This window comes from Triticum dicoccoides, chromosome 2B (genome assembly GCF_002162155.2).
Source record: "Triticum dicoccoides isolate Atlit2015 ecotype Zavitan chromosome 2B, WEW_v2.0, whole genome shotgun sequence".
Classification (NCBI taxonomy): Eukaryota; Viridiplantae; Streptophyta; class Magnoliopsida; order Poales; family Poaceae; genus Triticum; species Triticum dicoccoides.
In genome coordinates this window covers 560,919,758-560,934,578 of record NC_041383.1, presented here as the reverse complement: position 1 = coordinate 560,934,578, position 14,821 = coordinate 560,919,758, and the positions used below count along the sequence as shown (strand labels likewise).

Here is a 14,821-nt window from a genome sequence, read left to right as displayed (position 1 = left end):
GACGCGGTGAGGCGGTCGGCGGCGACGAGCGTGAGGGGAGGGCGTCGGCGCCCGATCCAGATCGGGGTCGGGAGGATATGAGGGAGAGAGGGAAACGTGGGGGAAAGGAGTGGGGGGTAGTGTGGTTGTGGACTAGGGTTTCGGGTGTGAGGGGGGTAGTATGGGAGCAGGGGGGTGGTTCTTCTCCTTTTAATTTTTTTGTTTGTTTTTCTTTTCCTTTTCCTATTTTATTTTATTCTTTTCTGTTTTACTTTTAGTTTCTTTAGTGTTGTAAAATAGGACAATAGTTCCTAAATTAATGTCTCTAAATAACTCACTGCCTTAAAAGTTTGGCCCCTAAATAAAATGTTTAAATATTTTATAATTTATAAAAGGCATTTAATTAAATGTTTTAGCTACTGTTTTAATTACATTAGTGCATTGAATTATTTAATAAAAATGTGGTTTCTCCACCAACATTACTAGGGATTATGTGTCACATCCAGAACATTTTAGTTTTAATATTTGAAAACTTTTCTTGTTTTGCCTTTATTTTAAATTGGAATTCGAATCGGTTTTGAACTAACGCGAGTTCCACAACAGTAACCGAGGTGACGTGGCATCATTAACATGGAATTACTGTAGCCTAATTATTCGGGCGTCACACAGGCTTAGTTTTTCATTTTGATGTTTTACACTTATTTAAATCTTGGTCAAAGTTAAGTTTGACCAGAATTCAAATGAGCAAAACAAAATTCAAAAAAAATCAAAAAAGGAAAAACCATGTGCTCATTCAAACATCATCCAACAGATTTAAACATCATGTCAAACATAGTTCTAACATCATCCAACAGAAATACAACATTATTCGTAATGTTTCATAATTATTCACATATAGCGTTCGGGCTTCTGTCTGTTCCTTGAGCTTCTTGCCATCACTTTGCTCCTCGTGCACCTTGTGCTCATTGCTTCTTCTCTTCTCCTCTTGGTTGTCGGTACCTTGTGCGTCTTCTTCAAACCTATCATAGAGCTGTGCAAAACATAAAGGGTAATGAGATCATGTCAAGTGACCCATAAATGTACAGTAGTATTTGACCCTTGCAAAATTTACATACCTAGGAGAACTCACAACAATAGAAGGTTGGTCACCATTTAGAGCCTCACTTGGATCATCATGATCATCATTTGGAGCCTCACTTGGATCACCAAGATCATCATTTGGAGCCTCACTTGGATCACCATGATCATCATTTGGAGCCTCACTTGGATCACCAAGATCATCATTTGGAGCCTCACTTGGATCACCATGATCACTATTTGGAGCCTCACTTGGATCACCATGATCACTATTTGGAGCCTCACTTGGATCATCGTCAAAGTCATGCGGCTATTGACCATCATCATTTCGAACCTCGTCAAAATCCTCATCTGATGCAACCGGCTGTTGTCCATCATTTTCATCGAAGCCTTCATCGAAACTCTCTCCGAACGCTGGATCTACTGTGTTATCACAATACTTACCGAAATGACCAGACCCACCACATCTTGTGCACTTACGCTTCCTCGCTCCAAGTCTAGCTCCTTCGCTGCGAGGTCTGATTCGACTCTTCCTTGGTCTACCTGCTGCTCTCTTTAGAACTAGAGCGCAAAGCTTGAATCCAGGGTCCACCATGTCCCAATGTTGTTTTCCCTCCATAGCAGGCAAGGCATAAGCATATGTGGCTTTGAACCTTGCAACAGAGTAGTAATCATGCACATACTGCTGAATGTCCCCTACTGGACCAGGGAGAGAAGTGATGCAAAACAAGGCATGAATGCATGGCAACCCAGTTATCTGCCATTGCCTACAACTGCAAGTTCTAGCTTCTAAATCCACTGGATATCTCCATTCCCTCTTCTCTTTATCCAAATATGATATCTCTGCTATGGTACCCGAGCAAAGAGTCATGTTCATTTCCAAGCCTGTTGTTTTCTGCTTCAGTTCATTCATCACGGCAGGGATGATAATGTGGCCCATGAATTTTGCCTCGGCTATTCCTGCACGATAATGAAATTTCTGCATGTATTCTATCCTTATCCTGTCCAGCAAATCCACCACATAATGACCCTTTAGTTTCCGGATCGTTGAGTTGAAAGACTCTGCTAGATTATTGTGCACATAGTCAACTTTGCTCAGTACACTGAATTGGCTTCTGGCCCATAACTTGGAGTGGTGTGTTTCCAAGTATTCTTTCACTTTGGGATTCATGTATAACTGCCTCAAGTAGTAGTTGTGCTTCTTCACACTGCAAGTCAAAGATGCTGGCCATAAATTGTCGGTATACACCTTTCCTTTGAATTTCTTCATGAAATTTGCAGCAAGGTGACGCATGCATTCCCTATGCTCTACTCCAGGGAACACATTGTCCACGGCCACTTCTAAACCTTTGCAGGCATCTGTATGAATGACCAACCCATTGGGATGTGCAATAGCCCGGCGCAGATTATGCAAAAACCAAGTCCAGCTCTCCTCAGACTCTGTCTCCAGCACACCGTAGGCAACTGGAAATACAAAACTGTGTGCATCAACTGCACAAGCAGCTACTAACTGTCCTTTAAACCTCCCTGTGAGAAAAGTGGCATCAATAGCCAAATAAGGCTTGCAGCCTGCCAAAAAACCCCGGCGACAAGCCTCAAAGCAGACAAAAACCCTCCTAAAGCATTCCTTGGTCTTTGTCACTCCCCTGAATGTGTACTCCACGGTGTGGTGATCAATATCTACAATACTACCTGGGCTTGTCCTCTCCACTTCACCTTTGAATGAATACAACAATTGAAAACTTTCCTGCCAGTTACCATAAATAGAATCCATAGCATGTTGTTTACCATTAAACAACCTCATGTATGGTAAATCTATCTTGAATTTATCTTTGATGTTCTTCTGCAATTCCTTTGGACCCACTTGCTGGTTTTCTTTCACCCACTTCTTTACTTCTTCTGCCACCCATCTTGACTTGGCTCTACTGATTGTATCCTTCCTAAGAGTTGATTCCTGGCATGTGTGCTTAAAAGGGTTCACTTTGACCTGAACATTAGTGCTATTACGCATTTTAGATGCCAGCAGCCTCCATGGACAACCCTCAGTCGGACAGTGCACTCTGTAACGTACTTGATCGCTCTTGTCAACTTTGAAAGTACGTTCTACCTTGATGCAGTATGTCACAACTGCATTTCTACACTCATTCATGGATGCAAAAATTGCACCTTCTTCCAAATTAGGGTTCAAAGGGTCCCATTCAACAGCTACAAGGTCTTCGTCCTCACCCACCGCGTCATCATCCACATGGACTGCATTGTGAGCCTCATCTTGGTTATCAGCCCGAGGTGCCCGTCGTAAATTCCGAATAACATTAGAATATAGCTTCTCTTCATCAACCCCAGAATTGTAGTCATCATGCTCCACTTCAAGGGGGACCCTACTGCTGTTGCCCACACTTGCTGAGCCACCACGTCGTCGTGCACCAACTGAACTATTCTCGCTAGAGATGCCATTATGATGACTTGGTTCTCCCCGAGATGTTGCACCCGTCATCCTAGGTCCAAATGCCTGCTCAAGCACATCAACTTGCAGCCTCACATGAAAACTATCTTTCTCTTTATGCCTAACAAACATGGTAGCTAGCTCTTCATCATTACTAGCTGTCACCCATTTCTTTTCCCCATCATAGTATTTGTATACCACTTCATCAAGCAAACCCCAAGGATATTGGCTACAAATTACCTCCCCAAATTGTCTGAAACTCCAGTTACTAGCCATTGGCAACCGATAATCAAAACCTCCTTGGTATTTCTTCTAATCCTTTGCATCGAACGTGTACCGGTCCCTTCTAATGTGCATCAAGAAAGCAAACCGCAACTCCATCCTAACCGGCGAAAAACAGAGACGCAATCAGCACACTAATTGGGCAAACCTACTCGAATTGAGTGTTCAAATGCACAACTAAGCTCAATCTAAACAGGAGGCGAGACTTACCCCTCGGGAACCCAGTCGTGGACGCGGCGGATCTCCGGCCCGATGCCTGCCTCGCCAAATACTACAGGGTCGCCGTTGCTCTCCATTTCTCCCTAGGGTTCTTCCTCCTAGTTCAGATAGCTCCAGCAGCCCCCCACCTTTGAGCTCTCCGGTCGGGCGCACGGAAGGAGGCCGCGCCCCGGGTCGAGCAGGTGGCGGGCGCCCCACCCGTGGCGTCGCAGGAAGGTGGCGGGCGTCGCAGGCAGTCGTGGAGCGTAGGCGCAGAAAGGTAGCGGTGGAGTAGGCGTGCAACTGGTGGCGGGGCAGGTCCTGGCCACGGCGCAAGTGCCGGCGGCGGCGCAGGTCAGCCGGCCGGCAGGGAAGCAGATGGGCAGAGTGAGCTATGAATGATTTGGGGATTTAGTTGCACGGGCCTACATGTCAGCTCCGGACCCACGTCCACGCGGTCCCACGTGTAAGCTCCGGACCCACAACTTAACGCTGGCGAACGGAATGGCCTCAAATATGGTCGTTTGGCCTCGTCATAGTAGCTGTGCATGGACTAGGGGCAAAACTGAGCACACTTTGCATTTGAGGGCAAAACTGAGCACATAGACACCACTAAGGGCAAAACGATAATTAACCCTTAAATTATTTATAAGCCCTTTATGTGGTGTCGCTCAGACGCCCGATTGTGGCATGCTTGTTGTTTAAATTATTTATAATCCCTGTATGTGGTGTCGCTCAGACGCCCGACTGTGGCATGCTTGTTATTTAAATTATTTATAAGCCCTGTATGTGGTGTCGCACAGACGCTCGACTGTGGCATGCTTGTTATTTCTTTTATTTATAATCCCTTTATATGGTGTCGCTCAGACGCCTGACTGATGCATGCTTTATATTATTATCCTTTCGAGGCGTCGCTTCAGACACCCGATCTGTGCATTCTAGTTCTACTCCCTTATTGCATATTCATGTTGTATATGAATAACCTGCTTGCGTGCATCATGGATTTTTATTTTGTGACTGACATGGTGATCATAGAATATTTCAGAGCATGATATCATTTGTTATATTATACATGTGTTCATAATGTTTGCGAGTACATTCAAAGTACTCACTGGCTTGTCCCTGGCTATTGTCTTGGCCAGATTTCTTGCATGGAGAGGAGCGTTGCGATGACAGCCCTGGAACCTACGCAATGGTGATAGCAGCCTCGTGAAGATAGGAGTTATCCAGGTCAGCTGTTCCTGTGGGAAATTGAGTCCCATAGACGCTAATGAACCACAAACCGCTTCCACCATGAGCCACTAGAAACCTTGTGTTGTACTCATAGACCAGAATGGTCTTGTACTACACATTATGTTTTTTTTTTGCTTGGAATTTCTGTATCAAGTTGGTGCCTCATCAGCTAACAGTAATCCTGGGGCTGGTGAGCACAAGGACCATTTTCTGGGAAATATATCCTGGAAATCTGGTCGTGACAACCTTGGTATCAGAGCCAGGCTGACCATTGGCTAATCCTATCTTAGCCAGATCAATAAACCTAGGTTAGCCAATCCACCAGACCTTAACCTAACCTCGGCCAAGCTTCTCGTGTAAGATAGCCACACAGTGACCCCAACACCTTTTGGCAGTCGGTGCCCAACCTATCAGCCTAGCCTGTCGATCACGCGCCAGTGACCGACACCTAAATAGTCTCTTTCGCAAGCGTGCGAAGGAAGACTCCGTCTCCTTTTTCTATAAAAAGGGCACGCTAGCCTCAACCCAGCACAGCATAGCCTCTTCCCCAAACCGAGCTATAATGACTGGCCCTGTTGTGCACAATGAGACCACAGCAACCAACCTTGGAGGATTTGTGACCGTGCTAGCAAACCTCACCCGCCGTGCCTTTGCATTAGAAGAGCCCCCAGAATTTGTTGTGTACCAAGGGCCCATGAGCGGTGAGAGTCGTCAATTCTGGGCCACTGTGCACATCTATGTAGGGGTCTATCGCCAGAACGCCCCTACAGGTTCACCAGAAGGACAACTTCCTTTGAGCCACAAGCCATCCAACTAGCGGCTCGAGAGGCCATAGTTCAACTCCGGCACTTGTCGCCCAGAGTTAACTGTCGCTCGTTCTACTACTACCCTAGCCGTGACGGGTATGGTAGACCACCCCAGGTTGCCAACAGAGATCACGAGACGGATCCTACATTGTTGCATCTGGTGCGCTATGTAAGTGCACTAGAGGAACTATTTGATTAAATCACCCTTTATCTGATCGCAGCTCATGGAGAACTGGTTCACCGAACCCCGGCAAGAGGAGAAGATGAGCCCGACACTGACAACACAGTCATGGTGTTCGGACAACCGATCGAGTCCTTGAGGTCTGCCCCAACCATCGACCAAAATGCTTTGGTGTCCCTAGAAGTGATTCGTCGCCTTTTGGGAACACGCTCCAACGGGATTGTGGCCAACAACCCCCGCGATGGTCATCATCGCTACCCCGACCCTGCAGCCCCTCAACTCCATCCAGCTAACCCCGACGGTGAAACCCATGGAGAAGCCTCGATGTCCACAAGGCACGCTCGCTTAGATATTAATGAGGTAGACTAAGTCACTCGAGTAGTACCGAGTCTTAGTATGTCCACACCCTGTAATTGTGTGACCTTGTATCACCCTAAATAAATGATGCCTGCTTGTGCGCCCCTATTTTAGATATTAGGCATGCATAAGTATGTTGGCGTGCGGTTGCATTCTTAATTCCGGGCACAGCTACCAAAAACCACCCCCGACGACACCCATAGTAATACATCACTTTTGTGAGATATGTGTATCTGTAGCATTGACCCCGACCCCATAGAGCAGAACCGACAAACTAGTTGCCCCACACCGTAATAAATGACCTAGCCCAGATGCTATATAAAAGGCCACCTCGTGACCTTACCAAGTACCCCTCACCTTGTACACAACTCTCACAGCCATTTCTTTGCCATGCCAAGCCCTAGTATTTATCTGAGAACTCCAGATGCAACCCCTGGTAGTTTTGTTAGAATATTGTGGGACTTTAACCGCAGTACCATGAGTTCTACCCATCCACCCCAGTACGAGTTACTCAAATCGAGGATCACCCCATCCACCTCGAAATATTGGGCAGTGGTGCACATCCCTCCCGCAAACCCAAACCAAGACCCAACGGAAGTCTCCTTTGTGCGAAAATCTATGCCGACTCCGCAAATGGCCATGGAAGCTACTGCGTACGAAGCGCTTGCTCGCCTCCGATTTACGGTACCCTATGCCAGCGAACGAGGGTATTATTACTTCCCGAGTCGTGCAGCACCCGGAGAAGTAGCATCTTTTCCCGGTGGACGAATCGAGAGAGACCCTGTACTGGCCAACCTTGCCCAGTATGTCATCGCTCAAGAGCGTTTGACCCAACGAGTAATGGGTTATCTCCAGAGCCTCGCTGATTTAAATCCTCAGATCGCCATCAGCAGACCATTGAGGCCCGACCAAGAGGGACGCGTTCTTCATCTAGCCAATCCGCTTCCCCCGATAGAAGAGGAGTGTGCCCCAGTACCAGAGACGTTTCCTCAGGACCCTGTCAATTTACCGCTTTCGTTGTAGACGTCACTGTATGTTTATTGTCCCAACATTTATTTATGTGTTGCAACTTATGCGTGGTATCCTAAAATTTGTACGGTGAATTAAATATTTGGCTTCAATTAATGTGAGTAGTTTTTACTGCTGTTAATTTTGATTAACTGTTTTCACTCTCGGTAAATCCTGAAGTGAGATTTTTTCCTGAGTTGTTGCAGCGTATATCTCTTCACGACATAGATTTTTATTCTCGCAGCACCACAACAGCAGACACACAACCACAACCACTCACCACGTGCACTAATTGCAAATCCACGTGCACATTTTTGCACCTAACTGATCACCTCACTAGCACCACAGTCTCTGAAGGAGAGATTTGTGGGTAATCATTCGGGTACAAGTTGCCTACAACACACTGACAACAGCTAGCACCCGACACCGCACTTAATCCTCATGATCACCGCCACCGCACAGAGCTAGCACTCAAGCGGCAGCATCACGACGATCATCAAGGATCATCATGCACAAGAGCACGGAGAACCCCAGCAATGCCGCCAACCCTCCGCACATCAGGATCATGTACCAGTCCGGCATCACCTCCGCCATTAGAGCCTCGTTTCGAGATCCTGCAAACAGAAATGGAGGAGAAGGAGAAGCGAGGCCAGGTGTGAGGAAGAAGAAAGGAGCACCTCGGTCATTTTATAGCTCAAGATCGGTGCACGGTGGTCGAAGTCCACCAGCGCCGCTCATCGCTCGATCACCGGTGTTCGGAGGCGAATCCGCGAGCAGTGCCGATAGCGCACTGGCCCGCAAGGTGAGCGCACGCTGCCCCGGCAGCTAGCACGCCGCGCACTACCGAAGTACGGCCTAGATGCCCTATGCGCTAGACGTCGCCGGTGGAGAAAGCGCGGGAAAGCGCGAGAGAGAGAGGAAGAAGAGAGAGCCAGAGGTGGAAGAAGAGACTGACAGTGGACCACGGGTTCACCTGTCAGCCAGAGAGAGCACTGTGCTCTTGGGTACGACCAGCGTATTTTTAGAAATTTAGAATTTTATTCTAAATTTACTGTAACCAAAAGTAGAAATTTCTCGTTTTCCCCCAACCATAGATTTTTCCACGCAGCGCCAGTATTCCACACTGTAGTTTTACACCACTTAATTGCCCATTCACTGTAGCCACATTTTATTGCTTGGGTAAGATAATTTTTTTTGTGATATTACTTTGAGATAGTAGAAGTAATTTTTTTTCAAAGCAGCCCTTAGCAAATCTCGAGGACGAGAATTTTCTTAAGGGGGGTAGTGTTGTAACACCCCAAAATTTTGACCTTGATTTATTAATTAAAATTTTGCCAGGAAATTAAATTTTTATTTTCTGGTTTTATCTTTTAATTTCAGATCACTTTGTCCCTCTGAATTTTTGAGTTTTCCCTTCTAGGTGGAAACCTTTAAAAAATATGGATGGACTTGTGTATCGTCCCAAGACCATTTCTTTTTACCAGTGTAATTATTTCTACCATTTTTTTCCAGAGCTTTATTTCTTAAAAATGATTTTTCATAAGATTTAGGGTCCCATTTGCACTACAACCCTTTTAAATACTCCTTTAAAAATTCCACCAAAATTTGGAGATGTCATGTGATGTTCCCACATCACCTTTATGCAAAAATATCTTTTAGTCATTTGGAGATTTTGAGTCCTACCCCAAGTTTTCAAATTTGGATCAGTTTGTGGTTTGCACTGCAACCTATTTAAATATTTCTTTAAAAATTACATAAAAATTTGGAGATGTCAGTAGATGCATATAATTCAACTATATGCAAAAACGCATTGGTGTTCTTTGAAAAATTTGAGCAAATCATCATCATCTTCATTCTGGTTCAGTTTTGTGTATTGTACTACAACCATGTTTTATCTTGCCCTATTGCCCTTGATGTTTCTCCTGATTATAGACCAACCTACCAAACCCTTAAGTCCAGGAGATTGGACCCATTGAAATATTGTTGGTCCATGCATTAATGACTTTTATTTTCTGTCCAGATTTGATTTTCTCAAAAACTTGCACTAACAAGTTTCTGATTTTGCCCAAATAACCTTACCACCATCACCTATATCTAAAGAGACTCTGATCTGGAGTTTTTGGCCACCCAAAGAGATGCCTAGATGCCCATGGCATTTTGTTGAGCACCTTGTCTGCATGGCCAGTTTTGGCATAGTTTTTAGTTTACATTGTGGACTTGATCCCCTGGCCCAGCAGCCATGTCCACTAATCTCCTAGCCACCTCTAACCTAGCCCTGTCTATTCCCAGCCTCATTCAAGCTCTCTAGCATGCTTTAGCATTTTGCCGAGCACCTGGCGTGCGTGCTCTGGGCGCGGCTAGAGCGCGCGTTTTGCACGTGTGTGCGCCCGAGCCGCAGCGTTCGCCCACCTCCGCGCCCCTGGCCTTTGCTCGCCTGCAGAGCCACGCCCGTCCTCATCCGCTCATCAGAACCATCCAAGCCACCCCTGGAGCCCCGCAGCGCCGCTGTCAGGTCGGCCATGGCAGCTAGGCTGATGTGTGCGGTCAGGTGTGTTTTCAATTAAAAGACCGTAGACGGAATTAGTTCCGATAGACTAAAGGAATCCGTTACTCGTGGGTAAAGAGTACACCCTCTGCAAAGATTATATCTATTCGAATAGCCGTGTCCATGGTTAAGGACTACAGTCTGGGATGGGTCAAGTGTCGGTCTTAGTGTCGGTCTTCGGAGAAAAAAAAATGCTAAACCAGAACATGGATCATGACTTGTGACTCATGATGATTATGATTACTATTATTATGGACTAACCATTTACACTATTTGAATTATTGAGTATCCCTGGGACGGTTCTACCTCCTGGATATTCACTGTGATTAAATTATTTATAAGCCTTTTATGTGGTGTCGCTCGGACGCCCGACTGTGCCATGCTTGTTATTTAAAACAAAAAAGAGGCTAGCCAACTCACCTCCAGGATGCTCCCTCGATCAGCTCCTTCATCGGCCGTCCGATCTGGCTTTTGGCGTGTCTGAACCGTCGGATCTTCACCTGCAGTCAAACTCGATTTTCACCCACGGTTGTTTCGGTTGGCCAATGACGGGTGGGCTCGTCTCGGACGCTCGTTGGCTGGGTGAACTTTGTTCGTGTCCCACTCCGCCTCGTTCTCCTCCCTCGACAGCGCCGCACCTCCTCCCTCATTCCTGCTCGTCCGGATAGCCGCCGGCCGCCGCATCCCTTCTCCCCCTTCCTCCTCCTTCCTCCTTCCCGCTGGCGCTGACGAGGGGGCCTCTCGCATGGACGGCCGGGGCTTCAAACCAGGGGGGGCCAAGAAAGCCGGCCGGCGGCGGTCGGGGCGGGCGCGGAGAGGGCCGATGCGGCGGCCGCGGGCGGGGCGGTGGCGGCCAAGGCAAGGGAGGATGAGGTTGCATCCATCGGCGGCCGATCCACCTGCGTGCCGTCACTGCTCACATCCTTCCCCTAATTTATTTGCTTTCTCGATCTCCAGCAGCAGCAGCAGCAGCGTCTCCATGGACGCGGCGGCGTGACGGCTTCCAGGCACGGATCCCCTCCTCCGCCTCCATCCTCCACCTCTCCGGTCGCCCGGTTGCAACGGTGAGCTCTCCCTTTCCCCGACTACTCTCCTCTCTCACATCACATCAGATCGAATCGGACCCCTGATTTCTTTTTCTGTTGAGCAGCAGCAGCTCCTTCCTACCTTCCATGGACGAACTCGACGGAGACGCCGTCCAGCCCGACCACGGCCACGACTACCCCACGCACAAGGTCCCTTCCTGCTCCCCCACCTTCTTCCATGGTTCAAGACGCTACATACACTGCTGCTGCTGTTTGTCAAATTCATTCCACTGAAGCCATCTGCTTCGTCCACCAACCCGCCCAGAAAGGTAGTTATTGTGAATTGATGTTCGCACTGAGGCCGGAGGCGAGAGGCGAGGGCACGAAGGTCGACGGCAAGTGCTCAGGAGAGAAGAGGAAGGCGGCGGTGGCTGCGGTTTACACGAGAGCCAGGTGACCTGCCCAGAAAGGTAGTTACAGTGAATTGATGTTCATATGAACTTCAATGCTGTGACGTTTTTATTAGATCTGAGTTGCAATCCTCAATTTTTTTAGGTTTGAGTAGCAATGTTCCTGCTCTACTAGCTATGACATTTTCCATGTTTTTTCTTCTAATATCGTATTGCCTCCATGCTTATGGGTTCAACTTGACAAGCTTTTTTCATCTTACATCCTGTTTTAAGCTCTGTTGATGGTTGATTTCTGCCATGTTTATGGAGGGAGAGGACGCCAAGTACTAGGAGAAGGATCAGTTTAGCAAGTAGAGGCTGTAATTCTCTTATGATTATGGGTAGATGCCTCCTTTATTTAGTTACCAGAGTTGGTCACTATTGAATATGCAAATTCAGCATCCTGTTACTTTCTCCATCATTCACATTTAAATTTACTAATATTGGTTTTCTAAAGTCTAAGCATGATGTGTACAGATCTGAGGATGAAGAGAAGATATGGGTTAACTTTCGGAGTGATTGAGTTGGTCAAAAAAATTGAAGCACATCAAAGGGGTACTATGCAATACCTAGAGCTCGAGTAGATATACATTATTCAATTCATATTTGATTCCAGTGGTTTTACTTCCATACAACAGGCTTGTTGCTTGGCTGCTATGGAGAAGGGTATTCTTTGAAGGAGTTGTAGACCTTTTGGATATGCTTCAATTTGGACACTTTTTCAGTATGTATATGATATGGGCAGGTAAGAACGCAACTTGGTTTCGGCTCAAGTTTTACTAGCCTTTATGTCATCCTCACATTTATGTTGCAGGTTACTTGTCTTTCAACCCGTTTGTTAAATTTATAGTGCATTTTTTATGGGGCAGGTTAAAGAGCCCCTGTTATTTTTCTTGGCTTTTATTTAGAAGGTGCCATATGATGGTACTAACTCTATTCTGCTATCACTTTCTACATCACTCACATTTAAATTTGCTAATATATGTTTTTTTAAACATGATATCTACGTATCTGAGAATTTTTATTTGTGGGTAAGGATTCTGTATATTGATATGATGTATAAGAAAGAAAGAACTTATTGACTTATTTGGAGATTAGCTATGTAGTATAGGACTGTGATTTCCTGCAAAAAATAGTATAGGACTGTGATATTTTAAGAATTCACAAGAAGTATTTGGTATGTCCACATTTATATGATACATAGTCATGCATATCTCATCTCTTTTCCTGATCAAATGAAGCACAGGTCGTGGTAACTTTATCAGTTCCTTACATCTATTTGTGTAATGTCGATTCAGGAAATGAAAAACTTAATGTGGCTGGAGTTCTACGCGGATTAAATCTAATTATCCTTATATTTCAACTCCAATGACTCGGCCTCACATGGTAAGGCATGTTTTGTACAGGCAGTGAAAATAGGGTGCTCATTTTTATCTTACTGATTTGGATTTTGACAGTAGAATGCGGTTTTGGGCATGTGTTTCGGTTCATTCGGTTTCGACGGAATCAAAGGTCAGGAAAAATATATAGGTGTTAGTTCATTATCTTTTCAGGTTTCTTAATTATTCATACATTTGCATCTATGTTACAGGTGTTAGCTTTCATGGCTAGGATTTTTTTAGCATATTCAAATCTGTATTAGAATAAGGTTTCCCCCTTGGATGTTCCTTATGTATCCATATATTAGATTTTTTGTGTGGTTCATTTGTTGCAAATATATAAATAATAATCTGATTGACTATATGCAGATTTGGTTTGAAATCTTCAAGCAGTCTCTGACAAGTTGTAGGTGAAGAAGATCATGTCCTAGGAGTTATATGCACGTGGAGTACATTTATTGTATGCATTTTGTTTAGAAGTATTCAGTTTCATAGCATAATCAAGTGTTTTTCAATACTCTCTCTCTCACACACACACAAAATGTCTTTAATTTCTGTTTTTTTAATGTATTGGCCTCTGAATGATCTGCACGGCATATATCTATATCGCTGAATGACCTCGACTTGTACCTTTGTGGTTTGCAAACACTAAAACATGTGTTGCTACAGAGTTATCTTAATTTTAACGTTGATCGGTGCAGGTGGGTTCTCATGGTAGGATTTGATCCACTCGGATATCAATGGTACTGATACTTAAGTTGGCTTTCTTTAAAAAAATAAAGTATGTCCTGTGTTAGTTTGGGCGCAAGCCTGTATCATGAATACATACTGCTCACAGTGCATTTGCATGAGAAGCCCTTCACAAGAAAAAACTATACATTCACATTTTTTTCTGCGGAAACTATATATTTACTTATTATTCAGAGCTCACTGTATAAAATCCGAGTGGTGCTCAAGATGTTAAATTAACTAGCTTTGTGAATGGGGTGGTGAAAAATACTGCTCACTTTATTTGTTTGGTCGCAAGCCTATATCATGTACACATACTGCTCAATTTATTTGAACCTTCAGAAAATAAATCAATTTGCTCAAGCCTTTCTGCTGTTGATTCCAGTTCATTGGAGTAACTTTAGTATTTCTTCTCATTGCATCAGTTAACATGAATGCAAAATAAATTTGTTGTCTTATGCGATCCCGTATCAGGGATGATGCCACTAAGTTGTTATAATTATGCTTGTAGTCCTTGTCGGAGTTTGGGTACTGCACTTTATAATGCAAAGGAATGGTATAAACTATAGCTGGTTCTTTCATGTAGTATGCCTTTTTCTATAATGTAAGTTATGGATGCGGTACTTCTTCGAAACCTTCATAATGCTTTTTGTCATGCAACAACTTGCTAACAAGTCCTGGTCTGTTGCAGTTGATTGCACATGTGGAGGGCTTCTGGATGCATTTATTGTCTCATGTCACAAGGATTTACAACTTTTACGAGAATGCGGGTGTAGAGTATTGATAATTCCAGATGGCTCACTTCCTACAATAGAGCACCCTACAGTACTATCAATTATTCAGTCAGAGAACCACACTATGCTGAATATATTGGTGGATCAGGTACATCGATAAGCACCCAATGTTCAGTCAGATGAAGAGAGTGAAAATATATTGGTGGATCAGGTACATTGACAAGCACCCAATGTTCAGTCAGATGAAGAGAGTGAAAACAGCGTTTACTCTGAATTTTCAGACAGAGTGGCGATGCAGCTGGAAGTTTGAGGCACTGGATTCCCCCTGACGGAGGAACAATCAAGTTAAATTTAGATGCTTCATTCTTTGCTGAGACTTGGAGGAGCTATATCGGG

General features: G+C 45.0%; 1 protein-coding gene across 39 annotated transcripts; it reads left to right on the top strand.

Moving 5' to 3' along the window:
* The first annotated feature begins 10,702 nt into the window (after nt 1-10,702).
* Nucleotides 10,703-14,821, top strand: LOC119364845 (structural maintenance of chromosomes protein 6A-like). 39 transcript variants are annotated; one of them, XR_005175184.1, is made up of 11 exons: nt 10,703-11,173; nt 11,257-11,344; nt 11,460-11,924; nt 12,061-12,138; nt 12,222-12,328; nt 12,882-12,969; nt 13,041-13,095; nt 13,175-13,231; nt 13,332-13,422; nt 13,664-13,705; nt 14,203-14,815. XR_005175184.1 is itself a non-coding variant. In XM_037630405.1 (5 exons), the coding sequence occupies exons 2-5, from the start codon at nt 12,952-12,954 to the stop codon at nt 14,733-14,735; spliced, it is 333 nt and encodes a 110-aa protein (XP_037486302.1). In that variant the 5' UTR covers nt 12,346-12,614; nt 12,882-12,951; the 3' UTR covers nt 14,736-14,815. The 39 variants fall into 39 exon arrangements, 1 of the variants encoding a protein (XP_037486302.1); XR_005175198.1 differs by having other exon boundaries at nt 13,175-13,705; nt 14,383-14,573; nt 14,707-14,821; XR_005175197.1 differs by having other exon boundaries at nt 13,175-13,705; nt 14,383-14,636; nt 14,707-14,821.